This window comes from Brugia malayi, assembly GCF_000002995.4.
Source record: "Brugia malayi strain FR3 genome assembly, contig: Bm_v4_Chr3_scaffold_001, whole genome shotgun sequence".
Classification (NCBI taxonomy): domain Eukaryota; kingdom Metazoa; phylum Nematoda; class Chromadorea; order Rhabditida; family Onchocercidae; genus Brugia; species Brugia malayi.
Genome location: NW_025062477.1, coordinates 10591888 through 10615503, shown reverse-complemented (window position 1 = coordinate 10615503; position 23616 = coordinate 10591888). Strand labels below are relative to the sequence as shown.

Sequence of the window (23616 nt, the reverse complement as noted above, 5' to 3'; positions counted from 1 at the left end):
TTGTTCCAAATTTATAATCAAATTCGAAATTGCTTTGTGTCTATTTGTATTTTAAATTTATTGTTACTATTAATTTTTTTTTTTTTATCTTTATTATTAATTATTACTTTTCTTACTAATTATTATCCATTGTTTTTATTGATTATTAGTGTTATGTGATGACAAATAGTTATTATCATTACCACACATGCTACCATATTCATGATACTATGGTTATTAATGATCAGTAAAAATTTTCGGTATTTTTGGAATTTACTTTTCTTTCGTTTTTTTTTTTTTTTTTTTGTCATCCTTCTTCCATTTTCATTCTTCTTCTACGACTCTTTACTTCTACTTCGATTTCCGCTATACCATCCATCACCATTTCTACTATTTGATTTGCTGGTTTTTCTTTTTCTCATCAGATGTTTTGTTAAAACATTTGAAAATAAGCTTTTTTCTTAACTCACCGGTTTTTCTTCATTTTTTCTCTCTCCTTATTTTGAATTACTACCATATTGCTATTACTCATATTATTTTCTATTATTATTTTGCTGTTGTTATTAATATTAATTATTATTTATTATTAATTATTGTTATCATTAATTACTATTGTTATTCTTATTATTGTTATTATTACTATATGTTATCATTAATTATTAATTGTTATAATTGTTATTTTTATTAAATCTAATGCGGAATTCTTATGCTTAATTAAATTTTATATGAAAAAAACTTCTATCATTTTAATTGATCTTTAAGTTGATTTTGAAGTCTTTTTTTTTCTCTTCAGATATTAGTTAATTTAAATTTAATGTTACAATTGGTTATTTAAACTTATTTTTATCGCGTTTATAGCATATTTTATGATTTATTTATTTATTTATAATAATTTAAACAATCGTATTGTTTAAATTAATTTTTAAATTATATTTAATAATATTCATAGTTTTCATTCATTCCCAAATGTATTTATCCATCTAAACATGATGCATACGTTATTTACTTCTGAATACATACAGGATGAATATTATAGTAATATATTTATTAAATTCTTGAAATAATATATTTAATCTAAATTTATACATTAACTTTATATGTTATATATACAATCCCAAAGGATGTTTCGTTACATTTGCTTTAGCTGATTAAATTATCAAATGCACTTTACCATGGAAAATTTTATTTTCAAATATTTTTCCTTCATTTCCGATAATTATTTAATCAAATATTTAATTCTTAATTTTAATGTAACTTTTAGACTCTTTTTAAACCTTTGTGATAAACATTCTTATCTTTTTCTTTTTGATTTCTTTTTCATATATGTTTTTTTTTTTATTAAAATCTCATATTTACGCAAGAAATAACAAAAAAAAAAAAAAAAAACATTCCAATTTATGCTTGATTGACAATTGTTTCAAAAATTTTTCTCAAAAACCAATTTTTTATTTTTTGCATTTGGCTTCAGCTAACTGAATGAATGAATAACTTACAAGCATTTGTTCATTTTTTTTTTTTTTTTGTTTGATTTTCAAGATTAATCTGTCTGCTGGTGTGATATAAAAAAAATTTTTCAAATTTTACTCAATCAATCAGATTAAAACTATCATGATTATAACAGGTTTTTTCTTTTTCTTTTTTTATGAAGTTCGAATAAAAGCTTACCGAAAAGACCTGTTGCATTGATAGCAATTTTTTTTTTTTTTTTCTTTCTTTTCTTTTACGTCCATAAGAATATTTTCGCTGTTTTTTTTTTTTCTTTTTTTAAAAATTATTTTACTTTAGTGAGTGATAGGAAGCAAGAAGGCATTCTTTATTTTTTTTTTCTTTTACATTTATATTTCTACGAATATTTTGATAAAATGCATCTGCTGATATTACTTATTGCAATGACTATAGGTTTGTGAAATTCTTTTTTCTTTTGTAAATTTTATTTTATTTTCTTAATATTATTATATTTGATGAGACATTTGCTGAATAAGGAAAAAAGAAATTTTTTTTTTTTTTGAATATTTTAAAAATTATCCAAAAGTTATTAATATTATTTAGCAAAGAGTAACTTAATTAATTTGGCCAATTTTTTTATATGAATGCAAGAAATTACTTCATTTTATATATTTTAAGGGTAATTATAATATTAAGTACAAGTGCGCCAAAATGATGGAAGCTAAATGAATTGTAAAATAGCAAAATAGATTTTAGCTGATGAAAAATTGAATGAAATTACTGTTTAATTCTAGCAATTGATTAAATATTGATGAAAATGAAAAAAAAAATTAGTTATATTTATTAGAAATAACAAAAAATAAAATTAAAATAAAAAAAAAATTTTTTTTTATTTAAAGTACTAATGAATTGTCGAGAAATTGGCCATCATACATCTGTGGCAATTATTGGTGAAGGTTCATCTGGAGTATCATCAGCTTTAGCGCTAATTGAACGTGATCCAAGTCTTAATATAACCGTCTTTCATAATGTGCCATTTGAGCAAACTGTTAGTTTTGGTCCTGCTGGCTTATTTCGAATTGATACATTTCAAAACAGGTTTGTTACTATATGATTCCTTTTTTTTTTTTTTTTTTTAAAAGCAAGAATTGTTCAATATCTCAACTAAAATCTTTAAATAATAACCATTGATTTAAAACTTTGATTATTATATCTTTCATTCCATGTTTTTTTTTTTTTTGCTTTTATTTTTATCTATTATTATAAATTATTCAATTAATTAATTCCATTTATTAATGACTATTTTTATTGCATAATGTGAATGTTTTCATTCTTTTTTATTTCTTTCTTTACATAATAATGCATTGAAATAGTTAATGAATTATGTATAATTGAGATAATTAGGTGAATCTATTTTATTTTACTAGTACTAGTTCCGATCGTATCATTAATAAAGGAAGATGATAAATAAACAGTATTTTAAATGAATTTTAATGTTCATACGAATTTAGTTAGAAAATTCACTTTTATCTAATCATTAGAATAGTTTAAGCAATTGCAATTAATTATGCAATATTTACCTATCTCTATGAAAGGTGTGAATTTTGAGTGAAAATTTAAAAGATTTAATAAAAATTTTTGAATTTTTTCTATTAAATAATGGTAAGATGTTATTTATTTTGTTAAATCGATTTGCAATCAAAAATATTACAACAAATTAGAAAAAAAAAAAAAGAAAAATAGCGAAAAAAGATTAAAGTTTGTGATCTGTAGAATATATATATATGTCAGATTGATAGAAGGGATTTTGTTCCTTTATTCCTGATATGATTCTTTAGTAAAAGGGAGAAATACTTGCAGTAAAATTCTATTTCAAATGATTTTACAATTCAATAATTTACGAACTCTTTTGATGCATCTCATGTATTGAAATATTTTGAATTCCATTCGTTGTTTATTTTCATTTTAAGCTTTATCTAAATCATTTTATTATTTCTAATAAATTATAGTTAGTATATTAAATAATGAATTATATTCACTATTTTTAGCAATTAAAAAAAAAAAAATTATAAATTTGTTTTTTTCGAAATAAAAGTTCATCACTTTCTATGTTCCTTCTTGTTTGTTTTTAATTTTTAATTTTTTTTTTTTTCTTTTTCAGAGCTTATGGAAAACGTTCATTTAATCGTTATGCTAAATTATTTCGAGAATATGGTGGTGAAATCTCTGGTGTTAATTTGTTATCCGGATATATTTTATCAACAAATTTGACAGAACTTGTTGAACAAGTTCTATAATTTAATTTTTTTTTTTCCTATAAAATTTATTTTTGATTTGTGGAATTCGCCAAAATTAATGCTTAATTTTTTAGATTGCACCAAAATTATGCTTTTTTTTAAAAGAATATATCAAAAATTATTGTTTTTTTTTTCTTTTTTTGAAATATATCAAAATTAATGAGTTTTTAAAACCAAATTAGTGCTCTATGTTTATTTGTTTTTTCCTAAAGTATGTCAAAATTTATCAAAATAAATTTTGCTAAAATTATATTGAAATTATTTTAAAGGATGAAATTTATGGTGATATTGTTTACAATTTTCGTTATCTTCGTGAGAATGAAATGCAACAATTTGCTAATCAAGGTGAAATTGATCGTGTTTTTGCGATACATTTTACAACATATACAACAGAAGGTGGTAAATATATACCATGGATGAAGAAGCAGTTATTAGCAAAAGGTGTACGATTTATACAACGTCACATTAATACAGTTAAAGATGTAAGTTTACATTTGTATTTTTAATTTATACTACCAATCATTTTAAATATTCAATTATTATTATTATTATTATTATTATTATTATTATTATTATTATTATTATTATTGTTAGATCAAATTAATGATTAAAATAAATTGAAAATTTTTTAATTTGATGGTTTTTGAAAACAAAAGTATTGATGAAATGATATCTGAGCTAAAATAAGACAAGTAATTATTAGGACTTTATTTATTATGACTAAAAAATTAAAGTTATTCTTTTTTCTAAATAATAGTATTCAAAATTTTAATTAAAATTTAAATAATATGATCAAAGTTTTTCATTCTTTTTATGGTATATGACTTATTTTAGTGTAGTATTATTTTTCTCTATTATTTATTATTTTTAGCACTAATTATTTTTGCCTTATTTATTATGATTAAGAAATGTGGTTGAAAATAATCAAAGCATCATATACTTATAAAAATAATAATGCACATTAGAATAATTCCTAAAAGATTAGGTTTTTATCTTATTTTAATCTTGAACTGATTAAAATGTTATGATAATAACACTGTAGAAATGTTTTTAAATAGTATTATATTATTTTAAATTAGATAAATGTTGTATTATTTTAAATTAAATGAATAATATTATGCTATTTTAAATTAGGTAAATAATATTAGATTATTTATAGCTATTTGATGAATTCGATATTATTGTGAATTGTGCAGGTTTAAATGGTGGTAAAGTAGCAGGTGATGGTGATGATAAGAATATGTTTCCAATACGAGGCATTATATTTGAAGTAATATTTGATAGCATATTTCTAAATAAATTAGTTCATATTTAAAATAAATTAATTTATAATTCATTTTGAAATGAAATGGTAAGATTATACGTGAGCTAATAATGAATTGACGGAGGAGTTTGTTTTGTAAATATTTCGTTTTTAGTTTTCATTTTTAGTACGTCATTTTAAATGATTTGCACTTTGCTTTTGATCACATTTTTTCTTTTTTTTAATTAGCTTAAATATTTTGAAAATCTGTTATAGTTATATTATTATCACACTCATATCATATTTTAGTTATAAAATTAAATTTTAATAATTGAATAAACAATTTGTGTGAACAATGGGATGTTCTCATGTCATATGCTCCCTCTTTCTGTTTTTATGAAAAAAAAAATCAATTTTTTTTAATAGAATGACTTAATGATATATCCAATTATATTCTTCTATATTTATGATTGTTAAATTTCTTTCTTCGTTTTTTTTTTTTTTTTTTATTTCATCTAAATAATCTTACATTACAGAAATTTAATGTATTATTAATTAAGGTTAATGCAACATGGCATAAGCATTTCCTGTACAAAAGATTTGATACATTTTCTATACCAACGTTAGTTTTTTAATTTTTCATTTATTATTATCTTTTTTAAAATTATTCTGATATCAAAATTGCATTTTATATATATATACATTTTTTTTTTCAGTACAGATAAAGTGTTTATCGGTTCTGTGAAGCAAAATGGTAGATATGATCTTGAAATTACACCTGCTGATCGGAATGATATCCTTAATCGATACTATCGATTGCAGCCAGCAATTAAAGTATGTATAAAATGTGGTAACGGCATTCAAATTTTAATAATTGGAAATTTAATAAAGCATTAATTAGTTCGTCAAATATTTTCTAGATGTGACATTTTTTCTGCTTTTTTTTTTCCTTTTTTTTAAAAAAAAAAATTGAAATTATTAATACAGACACATTTTAAAGTTTGTGCATTTCTTTTTTTGTAAATGTGAGTCTTAGAAGAGAAATGTAACTGATATCCTATTAACTTTACCTGATGAGAAAATTTAGTTGACATATTTGATACACTTACTTTGTCTGTCACATTTAACTCTAACTGATCCACTGTAACTCATTATTAAACTATATATTAAGGCAAAAAAATATTGTTGAATTTAGTGTACTTAATTTAGGCCATAAAATAATAGTTACAGTAGTAAGACAAATTACAAAATTAAGTTTTGTTGATTCAGAATTATCGATTTCTTTATAGTTTAATATCCAATTTAAAAAAAATGCAAAATTAATTAACAGTTGATGAATAAATGTCATTTCATAGGGTGCAGCTATTTTGAATGAATGGTCTGGTTTAAGACCGGGTCGTAAGGGAGGTATTCGACTGGAAATGACAACAATTCGTTTCCCAGCTCCAAAATTCAAGGAAACTTCTAATGAGAAAATTGTTAAAGTTTGTTATTTTATTATCATCAATAGCTAAGTAAAGTTTGTTTTAAATAAGCATATTGGTTGTTTCTTGATCGTTATTATTCAGTTCTTGAAGACATATGAAATATAATAATCATTCAGCTTAATGACATCTAATTCATGATAATATATTCTACAAAAAAATTGTCACTTTGTAATCAATATGAAGTAATCATTTTAAGAAATTAATTTACTGTTTATTTTAATTATTAGTCTACATGTATTGAATTATCATTATGCTAAAAAATTTAGGATCGTGCATTTATCCTAAAATTTAGAATTTTGATGGTTATTTTGATAACTTAATTCCTTTATTTTGTTTTGTTTGTTTGTTTACTTTTTATTTTTAAAGCATTTTTTATTCTTTTTTTTTTTTTTAGATTGTACATAATTATGGTCATGGTGGACATGGTTTGACATTAGGTTGGGGTTGCGCTGAAACAGTTGCTGATCTTATCACAGGCAGTGGTATCAGTAGTAAGAATATTAATCATGAATAAGAAATATTAATCGATGATGTTTGTATATTGTGTATTGTTATTGTTACTGTTGTAGTAGTATGATGAGATGAGTTGTTTAAAAGTTGAAAGATTTTTAAACCATTAAAAAAAAGCTAATGAAAAAAAGATGATATGAGAATGAGAGAAGAAGGAAAAATAAATGATTATTGATTACAAACTTTTTTTTTTTCCATTAATTGTCTTGTTATATTTCATATGTGTGCAAAAATGTTTGACAGATAATTAGCTAATAATAAGTATTACTATTAGCTAATAATGAAAAGATGAAAAATGTGAAGATAAAAATCAAAAAGAAAAAGTAATTACTTTAAGATTAAAGTAAAAGAAAGAAACATAAAGATGGTAAAAGTTTTGGAGAAAAAATCATTAGACTCATTAAATTTCTGTATATTTGATAAGTGTATTTGTGATAATCATGCTCAGAAAATAACGCCTCCATGTCTTTCTTTTTTTTTTTTTTTTTAATTCTTAATTTATTATATAGTTTTTGATGATGATAATAAAATAATGATTTCATTGGTTTTGCATAAATATGCTTTGCATATTTTTTTTCCTCATTCATAGATGATATTGATATGATATGTTGGTATGATTGAAAATATCAAATTAATATTTCCAAAGATTTATAACAATTTTTTTCTTTTTTTTTTTTGACATTTCTTTTACTAATTTGCTATTTCTAAAAAAAAAAAATCATTTATGTTAGGCAAACAATAAGTATTATCTTTTAATTTTTCAATATTATGTTTTAAATTTTTACTAAACTGATTAAATTGTTCTTTTAGGATCATTGGTAGAATACATGGTGGTTAAATGGTTAAATTGCAAAAAATATTATTATTATTGTTAATATCAATATCATTACTGTTATTGTTATTATTAATTATTATTCCTATTAATTAATTAATCAGTTATCAATCTGTTAAATTATACTGGGTTTTGCTTGGTTTTTTTTTTTCTCTTTAAGAGGAAATTTCTAATTAATTTGAATGATGAATTGGATATAATTAATCATAAAAATTGTATTTTGTCAATAATATATAATAATTTTTGCAGCAATGGATAAGGTGGACGAGATATATCCGGTAAACAAACGGTATAGTTTTAATGAAACGACAAAATTAAATTATATGAAGGAATCAATTGATCAGGTTTTATTATAATATTTTTTGGGGAAAATAAAATTACAAGGAATGGTTGATTTTATTTTAAGTGAAAAAAAAGTGCGTGTGTTTAAAAATTACGATCAATTTACCAATTAATTGTGCATCATATTTTGTCTCCAATAAAAAAAAAAAAAATGGGTTGGTCTATTTGATTTATACTTTATAATATTAGATGAAAGGTATCACTCAGGTAGAGACGAATGAGAGTTCTAGTTACGTGGCTTTTAATTTCGCTAACATTTGATCTTTGAATAACCAATTAAATATAGTTCTCTGTATTAATACCATATGACAATTATAATTCTTAAAATCTGTCATTGTTTTAGGATGTCATGAAAGAATTAAGTGGTTTGTTGTGAAAATTTTTACAAATTTATTTAACAATATATCATTTGAAAACAGGAAGAGGTTTATTATGATTTTTTGGTTTCTTTTTTTTGAAAGAAAATAGCAAGGTCCTAAGGTTCATCTTTTCTTTCAGGAGGTAAAATTTTGTGACACAGAAATAGCAAAAAGAAACGAAGAGATCGAAAGTTACAGAAAATTACAAAAGCATCTCGAGGAACTTCCAAAGAAGCTTACACATAATGTTAATGTAGGAAATTTTTTTTTCCATATTTTTTATTTGAATAATATTTTATTGTAACTTTTCATTTCCATCAGATTATGTAATATTTTTACCTTTTGGTGTTGGTTTAATATAATATTTGTTCATAAAAGTATGAATACAATAAAGTATGATATATTAATTTTACTGTTTTTGTAATTGGTTCTAAGTTTAAATCATGTATTGGTTTTTTTTTTTTTTCTAATTTCAGGTTCCGCTGGGTAAAGTTGGTTTTATGCGTGGTCGCCTTGTACATACCAATGAAGTAATGGTTTTACTTGGTGATAATTATTTTGCGGTGTGTTCATGCTTTCATGCATGTGAAATTATTGAGCGTCGAATATCTTGTAAGTTTATTTCTCTTAAAATTAACCATGGTTGGTAAAATGATTTTTAAATCTTACTTTTTCATGAGTTACTTTTATAATTACTTATTATGTGATACAAATTAAATTGTAAGATTTATAAATTTGAGAAGAAAATAGAACGATATAATAGTAATTAGTTAATATGCTAAAAGTTAAATTTTGTATTTGCTGTAGTAAAATAAAATGCATTAGATGTGATTTGCATGTAATAAGAATTCATTTTCAGTTATTCAAAAGATTATTAACGACTTTGAAGAACAGAAGAAACGTGCTTTAGCACAAATGAAATTTGGTAGTGAATTATTTAATTTGGTGAGTTATTTTTAAAATATATCTTAACGTGAAGTACTTTATAAAAATTTTTACATAGTCATATGGACAGTACTTTATAATGATCACCGAAATTTTAACAGTTCTGTTTCTAATAGGATTATCAAAAGTTTGATATTTTTAGAATCTGATAATAATGTTTGTATGCGATAATGAAATCTTGTAATATAGCAGTTCTTAATATTTCGAAAACTCTTTTTTTTGTTTGTAATTTATGATATTTGTAAAAATTGGATATCATAATGATTTGTAATTTGTTTATAGGAAAGCGAACAAGTTGAAATACGAGAACCACTTGATGAAGCAAAATATGAGGAAGAAAAGAAGTGTAAGTTTCTCATCGATTTTAATAATAATTGCGCCTAAATATTATTTTATTAATAAATGCCTAAATGTTGATCTACTTTTTCATATGAAATTAAAAATTTTGTTCATACCAGAAATGATTATTCTATAATTACTTTCCTTTTTTGCTATAACGTATGGTTTTAGTGAAATGGATGCGCAAAAGTTATCATTTACAAGCAGAGGAACATAAAGAAGAATGTAATAATGAAGTGAGTAATTTGCTTACTTTAAGAACAAGTTGGAATGTAAAATTTAAAATATATTTGTAATTGTTAGCAAAATAATTTTGAAGTTTTTTTTTATTCTGCACAACTTAAATAATTGAGAAAATTTCTAACTTCAGGAAGATCTTAACGAAAAAGACAAAAAATTGATTGAAATGAATGATATAAGTGAGACAGTCAATGATTTAACGAAGTAAATGTTTACAAATTTGTTGTTTCTTTTTTTTCCATTATGAAATTTAAGCTGTTTTCTACTATCTTATATTAATTTGTATTATTTTTTCTTTTCTTAAATCTTTTTAATTGATAGATATACAATACGCTTCATTTAATTGGAGCTTTCTTTTAGCAGTTTAATTATGAGTGATTTTGTTTCTTTGTTCTTTATTTATTTTTTCTTCTTTTTTGTTTTAGTAATTATCAATATTTGTGCACAAAACCAAATGAAGAATTGATTGAAGCTGGTGATTATAACAAAAAAATAACTGACGAAGAATTTGATGAAGAAATCAAGAATTTTCCGACGGTTAGAGTAAAATTTTTTTTTATCATCTACATGTATTATTTATGTGTGAATTGGATATAAGAGTTTTGTTTTCAGTAGCTTTTATAGAATTATCAGGATATTTTTCTTCTTTTAAAGAGTGATTGTTTTTTTTTTTTCATTTTTTAAAAAATTTCAAGTTTAGGATTATCAAAAATTGCTAGCAAGATTGGATGAGCTTGAAAGGCAAGAAGAGGAAGAAGGTGAATTAGAAAGCGATTATTGGTGAGCTATTTATAAATTCAGATAATGATAGTATATTTTAATTGTTCTACAATCATTTTTATTCTGAATGAATGCTTAATCGTATTACATAATTATGTTAGAATAATTGCGCTTTTTTAATTGTAATGCAAGAAATATGCAATGAAAGCTTGCATTAATGCAGCTTACATGCATTGTTATTAAAGATTTATTCATTAGGGAATATAGCTTTCAGTTTTGTTTTCTATCTATTAAGTTTTAATTAATAGTAATGCTACTTGTGCATCATTACTAATTCCCAAATGAGTAACATACACATATCTATCGTAATAGTTTATCAAAAAGAAGAAAAAAATAAAACAGAGATATTTAATTTTTTGTAGTTTAGTTTAAATCATTTAAATTTTTCAATTGTTTCGTAATTTTTTTTTTTTTTTTTTTTTTTTTTTCATTATAATACAGTAATATTTTATTTAGACTAAAATAATTTAGTAGATCATTGAATTTATTAACTATATTTATATATTAATTTTAAATTACTTTGAACTGTAATTAATTTGATAACAATTTTAGTAGCAGTCTTGATTCGGATGATTTTCCATTGAAAAATAAGGACGATACAATTAGTAGCAATTTATTGGACAAGAAAAAAGAAGAGAAAACAATGGAAGCGATGAATGATGAAACAGGAAGTATTTCTCAGGTGATATTAAATGAAGCAAATGATGAATCACAAAAAATACGACGTACAGTACGTTTCAAGAGTGAAGATGAAGCTTATTCAGCTAATGTAACACCAATTTCATCACCAGATTCAGGGACAACATTTCATGAAAATGAACCAAAAATGGTAAATATTGTTATGTTTATGTTTATACTATTTTATTTATTTATTTGTTTTTTGAAATTATTTTATTAATTAAATTGAGTAAATATTTCAATGAATAAATTCATTATATCTTGTTTGTGTAATAATATTGGAAGACGAAATAGTATTAATATATTATTATAAGTTTTTAGAGTTTTTTTATTACTAAAATTGTTGAAATGATTGCAGATTATCAATGAAGATCCATGTTTCTCGTGTCCTTTGCCACGTTCGATTTTGCGTAATTTTAATGAAAAATCACCAGTTGATATTGATGCTTTAGCTGCTACTGAACCAGAAAATCGAAAAGAGATTGTATCGATTTCTGAACAAGTAAATATGTCATCATTATAGTATTTAAAATAATTTTTAGATTTATAGTGATTTTTTTTTAAGTAAATCTAGTATTATTGGTCATTATGTAACGAAGTTTATCATATTGATATTGTTTATAAGGAAATTACTTTCATATAAATTTTTAGTATGCTTTAAAATGTTTACTTTATTATTTTAGGTATTTACGGGTAAAGTATTAGAAAGGCATCCACCGAATAATGATACTAGCATCGAATCAATGCCAGTTATAATGCCTTCGAAGGATGATTCACCTCGACGGATTTCACGTTTTAAGATGTCACGTGCACGTCTTGATTAGCTTTATCATTTTATTAGTTGCATAATAGATCTCTGCAACTGTTTGTTTTCTAATATGTTAGTTAAATTGAACTTCTTTTTTCTTTCTTTTTTCTTTTTTAGTTCATACTGGAAATTATTTATAAAATTATATTCCTATTCATGAATATAAAAACTTAGAATGTTAGTTTAATACTCATTGTTGAAAGAACTAATTGATTTATTGGATAGAATTTCTAATTTTTGCTCGTTAATTTTCATCATATATTCTGAAACATTTTACTATTGCATAGATTTTTATTTTGTTCCATTTATTTTCAAGAACATGTAATTTTGATATATGAAAATTGATATCGAAATGTAAGCTTTAGCATCAGGAAAAAAATTTGTATTCAAAATTTCTTTTACATGATGACTTCGATTTATATATATATATATATATGTTATACTAATGAAACATGAATTACTGGGATTGATTTTCTTTAATATTTTTATATTTAAATATATTACTATCGCATATCTCACCATAGTTGTTTGATAAAGACATTATCAGATATTTTCAAGACAAAATTTCCAATCATCCTATTTTATTCATCGTACTGATTGTTGTAATCTTAGATTGCATATTTTATTTTATATTTGAGTTCTTTTTTTTTGTTTGTTTGTTTATTTGTTTAATATTTACACTTAGTATTTGAGTTTTTTTCCTCTTTATGTATATTTAATGTTTGAGTTTTTTTTTTTTCTTTTTTTTTCAATGTAGGAGAATATTTAATCTGTTGGTTCAATTTGAATATCGCTTTAATTACTTTTGATTACGTACTTTTTTTTTTTACATCTGTATTTTATTATTTCATATTAAGATATGATAATTTTCACTTGTCTATTAAATTACTATCATTAACATTAAGTAGTAACATTTGTTCGAGTTTAACATGCAGAATTTAATTTCATTAATGAATTCAATTTACCAATGCACTTGAATTCTCTGTATCACGTAATGCATGCATCTATGTGTACAGATGTATTTTAGATTATGTAAATTTGATGGATAGAATATGATCAGCAATACACGTACGTATGGTAAAATCAAAAGAAAAAAAAAAAAAAAAAACAAAGAAAAAACAATAATTGAAATAGAAATAACAGTAAGAAAAGAGGAAATTATGTAAATAGCGATATAAAAAGAAATATTTTTTTTAAAAAAAAAAGAAGAAAGAACATTTGAAAATACTTTACCAAAGATATCATTTTATTTACATTATGGAAGAGTTAGATGATATGATGATATATTTTCATTATCTGATGACTATCGATTTTTTTTATTTTTAAAAAAAAAAATAGCTAAATTTCTTTTTGTCAATTAAATTTGCCAAAATTCTATTAATTCATTTCAAAAGAAAAATCATCAAGCACTTTTTATATTTTCTGATGCAATATTTTCTCGATATTTATATATGATTTCAATGAATATAATACTTAAACAATTTTTTTTCTAGTTTTTTTTCTTCTTTTTTAATTTAGAAAAAAATAGATATGTGAATTTGAGAATAAATACCACTTATTCGGAAGGAATTACTATCACTAATTATTGTAATTTAAATTGGAAATTGAAAGAAAAAAGGAGAGAAATGATTGGTAATTCCTGGATATGTGTGAATTTTTTTTTTTTTTTTTTTAAATTGAAAGATTTTAACCTAGGACATATATATATATATATATATATATATATTTCATAAATTAATAATAAAACTTATGAAAGCTTATAGGGAATGAAAGAAGAAAGAATGATAGGAATGATTATGAGTGATTAGAATAGTGATAAGATTAGCAGTAGGAACAATAGGAAGAGGTTGTATCAGCGTCCAAAATAATACCTTTACTATCACCAAGTGGCATTCGTGTATGCTTTACGGATTGTTGAATTCGTTGCATAACTAAATCCAATAAACAATCTACTGATTTTTCGACATTTGTTGATGAATAGGCGCTTGTCTCAAAATATGGCAAACTGAAATGAAATTTTATGGCTTCTTTCTATTAGTATTTGCTTTTTTTTTCTTTCAATAATAATATTAAGTAATATTATTTTTATATATTTTAATACTAATCATAATTTTTATACATATAATTTTAAAATTTTTATATATTTTAATACTAATCATAATTTTTATACATATAATTTTAAAATTTTTATATATTTTAATACTAATCATAATTTTTATACATATAATTTTAAAATTTTTATATATTTTAATACTAATCATAATTTTTATACATATAATTTTAAAATTTTTATATATTTTAATATTAATCATAATTTTTATACATATATTTTTAAAATTTTTATATATTTTAATACTAATCATAATTTTTATACATATATTTTTAAAATTTTTATATATTTTAATACTAATCATAATTTCATTTCCATTTTCATCAATTTTTACATCTACACCATTTCAATTTAATTCATAAAATTTTTGATCCAATATTAACTTTAACTGAATATTAAGCATTCAAATAATATAATTACAAATAAATAGATAACAAAAAAAAAATTTTTTTTTTTAATGCCAAATGAGAATAAAATTTGGAATGAATAATTAGCTAACTCTTCGTTGTTTATTAGTAAATGATGTTTTTTTATGGCATAAAAAAAGAAAGGATGGTAACATAATTTTAGTTGAATAATTAATTAGTTAATTATTCAGTGAATGTTTTTTTTTTTTTATTTTACATTTTAATAAATTTGAATGAACTTAATAACATATCAATCAAAATTTTGGCAAAATGTTGTATATTGGAAAATGAAAAACGAAATGGAATATAGCAAAGTAATAGAAAAGTTATTTAATGAGTTGATCTAATATTTATTTAATATTAAAGTGAAAATAAAATTAAAATTGAAGAATGAGAGGAGACAGAATTGTCATTTAATTATACTAACATCATCTATTCTATGAAGAAAAAAAGGGAAAAAAGAATAAATATTATAGAATAAAAATGTTTAAAATTTGAAAAAGAAAATTTTCTATAAAATAGAAATGTCCAAAAATTCTAAAATTTGAAATGAATATGTATAAAATCTAAAATTTGAATTGTTGCTTTCCTTTTTTTCTGATGAAAAAATAAAGTTATGACAAATATTTAAATTAGAAAAAATTTTGTTAAATATTGTTTGATACTTCTTCTTCTAGTAAACAACTTTATTTTTTAAATTTATAAGTCAATGAATGAAAAACTATAGATTTAATTAAACTTTTTCTTTTGTTTTGCATTTCTTCTATTTAATTTAAATGATTAATTGTCATGTATGATTGATTTATATATGATTGACAATGTATAATTTAAGATTAATAAAATTTAATATGCAAAAAAAAGTAAAAAAAAAAAAAAAAGATGTTTATATGAATACCCCAATTGATCAGCTAATTGCTTAGCTCTTGCCGTACTAACTTGTCGTCGATTTTCCAAATCTGATTTATTACCACAAATAATTATATCAGGTGTTTCACAATATGCATGAATCTACAAAAAAAAAAAAAAGAATAAAAAATAATTTTTGGAATTTTAAAATTAAAAATAATTAATATAAATTTTTTAGAGAAAAAAAAATAGGAAAAAAGAAATGATATTATAATTCAAAAACAAATTTCCTTGTTGCTAACAATGTAAGTTTATCAAATTATTGCGAAAATATAATTAAAGTAAGAAATAAAAATTAAATTAAATATGTACTTTTAATTGTGATAACCAATCTCTAATATTTAGGAATGATTGTTCGTTTGTAATATCAAATATAAGTATAAAACCCATTGCATCACGAAAAAAAGCTGTCGTAAGACTACGAAACCTAAAAAAAAAAAAAGGCAAAAAAGAACAAAATTCATTACTTTTTTTTTTAAAAAAAAAGAGAAAAGAAAAAGAAAATTTATTTTTAAATTATTTCTTTTTATCACTTTAAAGAAAAAGAAAAAATTTTTACTGATAAGTTAACATTTATAGTTAAATTTTATTTTATTCATGAAAAAATTCTAAAAATTAAACAAAGCAAAATATTTTAACAATCAAGTAAAAAAAAAAATCAACTTAATTCTTATGAGAATATGAAAATGAATAGAATGATAAGATTATAAATTTTATGAAAAATAATAAATAAATTAAAATAAATTAAAAAAACCTTTCTTGTCCAGCTGTATCCCATAACTGTAATAAAACACGTTGTCCCCTTCCACCATAGCCACCACGACCACTTTTATAAACCTAAACATAATTTATTAGAATTTAAGCCTAAGCCTAAGTATAGGCCTAAGCCTAAGTCTAAGTATAAGCCTAAGCCTAAGCTTTTTTTAAAATTATTTATAATTTTATTATAAAATGATAAAATAACATACAACTTTCTTTTCTTTGAAATCAATTCCAACAGTTGATATGAATTGACCAGTAAATGTATTATCCGTGTAACGATGCTACAATAAAATAAAATGAATAAATGTGATAATCAAAATTTATCAAAAATCATTTTTGTAATAATAAAATATAGAGCAAATTATTTTTGTAATAATGAAATTTTGTGAAAAATTATTTTTGTAATACATTTTTCTTTTTTTTTTTTTCTGCAATTTAAAAATAGTGAGAGAATATTTGTGATAGATGATAATATTATCAAATGATATTGTTATATTAAATATTAAGAATAGAAAATAAAAAATAAATAAATAAATATTAGGAATAGGAAAACAATGAAAATCTGTTTGCAATAAATTATAGTAATAGAAATGGTGATAATTGTGATAAAAATGATAAGTTAAAAAATTTTAGTAAAAGAATAAAAAAATGAAAAATATGTGATTTTTAGTTCAACAGTTTTTCATCTTTCTTTTCTTGCTTTTTTTTTTGTTGTTTAAATTACGAAGAAAAGTTTTAAAATGCAATTTAAACATAAAGATTTACAAGATTTAAATTAAATAAACAATAAAAAAAAAACAGAATGCATATATATTTTTAATGATAAATGATAAGAAAAAAAGAGATAAAACAAACCAAAAAGGATGTTTTGCCAACACCAGAATCACCCAAAGCCAAAAATTTGATCAAATAATCGTAATCACCCATTACCGCTTTATTGAGCTAACAAAACAACAACAACAATAACAATAATATTAATAGCAATAACAACGCTAATGTAATACACTAATGATGATGAATTAAAAAATGGAAACAAATTAATATAATTAATTATTAAATTTTATAAAAAGGAAAATATATAAAAATGATAAAATAAACTATGATTAAGTAAATAAGTAAATCAGTAAAATGAATAATTTTTTTTTTTTTTTTTTTTTTTTTTAATAAAATATTTATTAATGGATCGATTTGTTAAAGTGACGATATTCTTAGCTAGCAAAACTATAGTATCCATTTTCTAGTCGTTTCTATCGATGCTTTTGAAAATGCTAGCTAGCTATTTAAGCATAGGCTAAGTTAGCAACAACAACATCACACTAAGTCTTTTCTATAGACATAACTCTTACTCTTTCTCTTCCCTTAGTCACTTTCAATTTTGTTTTTTCCCCTTTTTTTTCCTTCTAAGCCTAGCTAGGCTTAGGCTTATTTTGCAACCATCCTAAGCTTCATTCTTGATTAATTCTCACTCATTCAAGTACATACATACACATACACATATACATTCATACACACACACACACACACACACACACAAATACATCCATACATGTATGCATTCATTACTTATTGCCCCATATCAGGCAATATTACAGTTCTAGGCTCGTTAATTGAAGGCTTAAAATGTTTCTTTTTTTGAAATTAACACAAGAGTGACAGCGACAACATATATTAATTATAATAGTACAGTGACAATAGTTATTATTATTATTATTATTATTATTATTATTATTATTATTATTATTATTATTATTATTATTATTATTATTATTATTATTATTATTATTATTATTATTATTATTATTATTATTATTATTATTATTATTATTATTATTATTATTATTATTATTATTATTATTATTATTATTATTATTATTATTATTATTATTATTATTATTATTATTATTATTATTATTATTATTATTATTATTATTATTATTATTATTATTATTATTATTATTATTATTATTATTATTATTATTATTATTATTATTATTATTATTATTATTATTATTATTATTATTATTATTATTATTATTATTATCATAACAATAATAATAATAACAATATTTATTACCGATAATGTGCATTATTATTACTATTACTATTATTATTATCATTATTACTATATTATTATTTTTGTTATCTTTATTGTTATTATTATTATTATTATTATTATTATTATTATTATCATTATTATTATTAACTACTGCTATTGTTATTGTTATTATTATATTAATTATCAATTGTAATTATTCGAGGAAAGATAAATAATCTAAAATAAAGTGTGAGAATTGTTGCTCCCTTGTTGAAATTGCACATAAAAAGTGAGCCATTCAGCTTTGACATAGTATGATGAAATTTAATTATCCATCTGCTTCCAACTACATCATACCATCATCACATCATCAACCCAGAAATTTTCCTTTAAATAAAGGAAAAATAATCCTTTCTTTTTTTTCTTTTGGTTTCTTCTACTTTTTTTTTTTTTTACAACAAATAAATTTTCTCCCTTTTTTGTTTCTTAATAATTTTTTAATAAATAAAGTTGGAATGCTATTCATTTATAAATAAATAACATCACAACTTATCAGCATTCTCATCATAAATAAGCACTCTTAAGCAAATTTCAAAAACAATACACATTTTTTTTTTTTTTTTGTATTAAGAAGTACTTATGGAAGGGAAAGAAAAATAAATACATTATTCTATAAAAACAAAAAAAAACAAAAAAAAAGCTTCAAAATTTTCAGAACTTTTGGAGAAAATAGAAAATTTTTTCACCGCTTGAATAAAAATAAATAAATAAAATGGAAATCTTAAATGGATAATGTGATGATATGATGTCTGAGTAATGCATGATATTATTTTGTTGCTAGTTGCAGAAGAAATACTGATAATTATGTTTATCTCTATCAAATAATATTTATAGCTATAATCATAAGATTCCTACTAGTATGATATCTCTATTGATATACAATCATACTTGGGAAATAAAAGCACTCCATTGAATTGTTCGATAATGTTTATATAATAGATATTATTAATGAATAAAGTCCTTTTCGTGCTTTGTAAAATTGTAATTAAAAATTATTATTGCATTTTTATTATTAATACAATGTTACTACGCAGAAGGCTTTTATTTTCTTTTAGATTAATCTGCTGAATGCTTCAAATAGATCATTTATTTACATTTGCATATACATTACAGGTAAAAATTAATTCTCATGATAAAATGATAACAATGTGTCAGCAGCCGAATAATGAACGTTTAATGATTAACAGTTATTAATTAATACGAATTAATCATGTATTAACAATTATCTTGATGATTAGCTCCTAGTAATTACAATTATTTCATTCAAATTATGTTATAAATTATATAGTTACTAGCACAAATTAAGCAAGACATACAATTAGTTAACAATTAGTATTATACAAAAATATCACCCTTGGAATTTTTTACTGAGCATTTTAAAGTAAAAGGATAGAAAATTAGTAACTGCGCGGCACTAATTATCGAAGTTGTCAAGCAAACGACATAAAACATGCCATCAATGAGTTTCACACTTGGCAGATTGCTCGTTTGGTATTCCTAAATTATTTCAAAAAATGAGAAAAAATTTTATACATTCTTGAAATAATGAAAGCAATATATTTGCTTGCTTATATTTTGTTACATTTAAATCAATAAATAATGTCGAAATGAATTTAAAAAAGTACAGAATGCATTGTACTTTCATTAGCTCATTAAAATTGTTCAGCATTTGCACCTGCTCAACATATCTATCTTGCACTTATATGTTACTTCTGAACAATAGAAGCATGCTAACAACGTCGTACTTTATCAGCAATTTATATTGAAACTTTAATTATTGATATGAATGTTTTAATATATAAATAATCCAATGCTTTTATTAAAAAATTTTAATAGTAACCTTATAACCAAAATGAGTAAGAATCATTACGATAATAAAGGGAGCAATAGATTGAGCTGGCCTGACTAACAGAGCAGCTAAGCTATATATAATAGTAGAAATTGGTTTCCTGAAACATGTATCGATCAAAAACCAAATATTTTGCTTCTCAATGGTTTACAACTATCAACAACTAAATTGTTTCATAACAAATTATTTTTTAAAAATTCTGTGGTAGACGAAAATTTTTAGTTACAAAAATTTGACGTAGCAATGCATATTGTCTGCTTTCATCCTTCAACTTTATGGTTAAATTGTGAAAAATGAAAAATTTGCCACTTACTGTCTTGAAAAGAAAACCATATCTTCGTCAACATAATCAGCTAATAAAACTTGATATAATGGAGCTATTGAATGAACTGATATACTGAAAGCAAATTAAATCGATATGATTTTGAAATATTGATATTGGAACCTAAATTGTTACAGAAGAAATAATTTAGCAGACCATTACTTAATAATCTATTCCTGATGAATTAAAAAAAAGAAAATAGATATTTCCATGTATTAAATACAGTATATTGCAGTGATAAAGTATGCTAACATCTCGAACTACGTGAAAAATGACAAGTGATAATATCATGCACTTCCAAACAATATTTATTGTTTGTTGAAATTTGTTGAAAATACCTGTCAAAAAACATAAATAAAATGATCAAATATGGACGATTATATCCAGAAGTTAGAAGTAATACAGAAGCAATTATTGAAGCTATGAATGATTTCATAATAACTGACGCAACACCAATTCTAATGATTATTTTACCGCTTAATATCACAAACAGCTGCAATTTCAATACATTTTAAAGTTATATTAAATATATTTTAAAGATATTTTAAAGAAAAACTAGTGTATTTTAAAGAGAAACTCTTCCACACATAACATTCCTGATTTTTTAAATTCAAAGATTAAATTTATTGCAAAAGGAAAAAATGAATAACAACCTGAGGAGTGAGTGTACATGCCGCATAGAAAAGAGTCATTTTCCAAGATCCCTTTACCATAACTTGCTGTGGGATGAATATTTCAGTGGCAACTGCAGCAAAGTTCAAATGAGCAGTTGACCTAGATAAATGCATCAGTGTCAGCTTGAAAATAAAAAATAAAAAACTAAGATGGCAGTTGAACCGATCAATTTTGTTTGTGCAGATTCAAAACTTGAAACATTCGATAAAATTTTCAACATAAAAAAAAAACTTTAGAAAAAGCAAAAAAGAAAGATAAACCTGCACGTGTGAAGAAAATAGGTTATAGTAATAGTTCGAAAATCACGTCTTGTTAGTATTTGCTTCGTTATTTTGAAAACATTCAAAAATTTTTCCTTAGATTCATCCTGCATCAATGTTGCTGAAGAAGATAAATCCTCATGTAGCAATTTGTTTTGATAATGCAATGATCCGGTGATTTTGAAACAAAATACTGCTAACACCGCGATAAAAATACTAATGCATTGGAAAATTCGGAAATCCTAAAAACCATGCTACTTTATATTACAATAAAAACTTCTCTAAATTCATTAATTATACAATATAATTTCAAAGAATTAAGTTATATTTCTGGATATATACTTCATTAATTTATAAGAGCTCCTTTCTATCTTTTATATTTGGAACTTTATTATTATGAATAAGAAAGTTATCCATGACCTGAAATGCATATTACAATGTATTTCAAATGCACAAAATCAAAATTAAAAACAAAATATCAAGACCTAAAGATAAGGGAGGATGAAATAAAACATACATTTAGTCCATTTGTTAGCTTCTCAGTAACTGGTACAATATTCACAGATAGCAGAATTGCAAATTGGGAAAATTTTAAGGCTAAAATACGCTCAGATTTGTTGCACGTCGTTTCCGCAAACAAAGCACTCCATGCAACATTTACACAACTGCAATAACTTGAAAATTAAGCAATGATTGAAATTGAAAAACATTAATCAATTCACTAAATTAAGCATAATTTTCAGTAAGAAATCTAAACAAATACGAGAAAATCACCATTTATTTATTCAATTATGAAGGAAAAAAAAAAAAAAAACATAAAATAAAAAGACCAAAAGCGACAGAGAGAGATACCTGTAGAAGGTATCATAGAATAAAAGGCCAAAAACCAAATGACATCCGACAATGTACGATGGTGATGACCCATCCATGCTATTCCATGGAAACCATAGAAGCAAAAATGATATCGATAAACACGGTCCTAAGATTGATATTACTTTTGTGCGGCAGTGAAACCATGTAGTACTAACATCCTGAAAGCAAAATAAAAAAAAAAAATTAATTGGAAATATAGAATTATTAGAACCTTATTGCACCCACTATTATTATTCCAATAAATATATATATATATATCATTTTGTACTGTGTTCATTAAACAGCATTTATTAATTGGATAATCTTTAAAAAAAAAATAATTTAATAAACCATCAGTTAATCATTATTGAGAAATTTTTGATATTTCGTGTATGAGGTAGCATTTTTATTCCAGCACAATCATTTTTTAAAATAAATTGATGCTTTACTAGCTTAATTTTTTGTTTTTGTTTTTTGTTTTTTTTTTTGTTTTTTGTTTTTTTTTTTGTTTTTTTGTCTTTTTATATTCTTATGGCATTTACTGAAATGAATTAATTTCTAACCTGAGCATAACCAAATAATGGATCGTTAATAGCATTCCAAATAGCAAATAACATTTGCGCCATACCAAACCAAAATTGATCAATTTTATAAATATTCAAGAATATTTTGACATAATAAAACATGAAGAATGTTTGCATCAAACTCATCGCCAACTGACCACAGCACAAAGCACCATTCACAGTTACATTCATTTTCACTTATCGCTTATCACATTGTCATAATCAATCTGATATATGCATTCAATAAAAATAAGACAGATGAAACAATAATTAATTCATCCTTTAATAAATCTCTGGAAATAAAATGAAATATTATATTAGTAAGAATGCTATTTTGGACTGGAATGTTTGTCGTAAAAATAAAAATAACTATTAAATATGCTTATGCAATTATGAAAAAAAACAACATTGCTTTACTTATATATGAAAACGGTTGCATATGAATTACAGAAAATACAAAAATTATAGAAAATGTAGGAAGAATGAAGAGGAAAGGAAAACTAGGCAAAAATTAAACAAAAGAAAAGAAA

The 23616-nt window shown here is 22.6% G+C and overlaps 4 protein-coding genes across 4 annotated transcripts; 2 read left to right on the top strand and 2 right to left on the bottom strand.

The window, feature by feature from the left end:
- Positions 1–2329: 2329 nt before the first annotated feature.
- On the top strand, positions 2330–6966 carry Bm2804 (Uncharacterized protein; the record flags this gene model as incomplete). The annotated part of the gene is made up of 8 exons (XM_043080786.1): positions 2330–2523; positions 3587–3713; positions 3992–4204; positions 4882–4992; positions 5526–5587; positions 5682–5799; positions 6321–6449; positions 6847–6966. The coding sequence occupies 8 exons, from the start codon at positions 2330–2332 to the stop codon at positions 6964–6966; spliced, it is 1074 nt and encodes a 357-aa protein (XP_042936720.1).
- Positions 6967–8045: 1079 nt separating this feature from the next.
- Positions 8046–12301, top strand: Bm10270 (Uncharacterized protein; the record flags this gene model as incomplete). The annotated part of the gene is made up of 12 exons (XM_043080785.1): positions 8046–8138; positions 8635–8748; positions 8972–9107; positions 9355–9440; positions 9723–9786; positions 9951–10015; positions 10150–10223; positions 10445–10556; positions 10720–10799; positions 11352–11628; positions 11836–11979; positions 12161–12301. The coding sequence occupies 12 exons, from the start codon at positions 8046–8048 to the stop codon at positions 12299–12301; spliced, it is 1386 nt and encodes a 461-aa protein (XP_042936719.1).
- Positions 12302–14106: 1805 nt separating this feature from the next.
- On the bottom strand, positions 14107–17397 carry Bma-aex-6 (Uncharacterized protein; the record flags this gene model as incomplete). The annotated part of the gene is made up of 6 exons (XM_043080784.1): positions 14107–14290; positions 15698–15810; positions 16021–16135; positions 16463–16545; positions 16677–16751; positions 17326–17397. The coding sequence occupies 6 exons, from the start codon at positions 17395–17397 to the stop codon at positions 14107–14109; spliced, it is 642 nt and encodes a 213-aa protein (XP_042936718.1).
- Positions 17398–19900: 2503 nt separating this feature from the next.
- Positions 19901–23278, bottom strand: Bm3661 (Uncharacterized protein; the record flags this gene model as incomplete). The annotated part of the gene is made up of 9 exons (XM_001892200.2): positions 19901–20062; positions 20406–20514; positions 20728–20811; positions 21075–21229; positions 21390–21510; positions 21672–21913; positions 22189–22336; positions 22524–22702; positions 23087–23278. The coding sequence occupies 9 exons, from the start codon at positions 23276–23278 to the stop codon at positions 19901–19903; spliced, it is 1392 nt and encodes a 463-aa protein (XP_001892235.2).
- Positions 23279–23616: the final 338 nt, after the last annotated feature.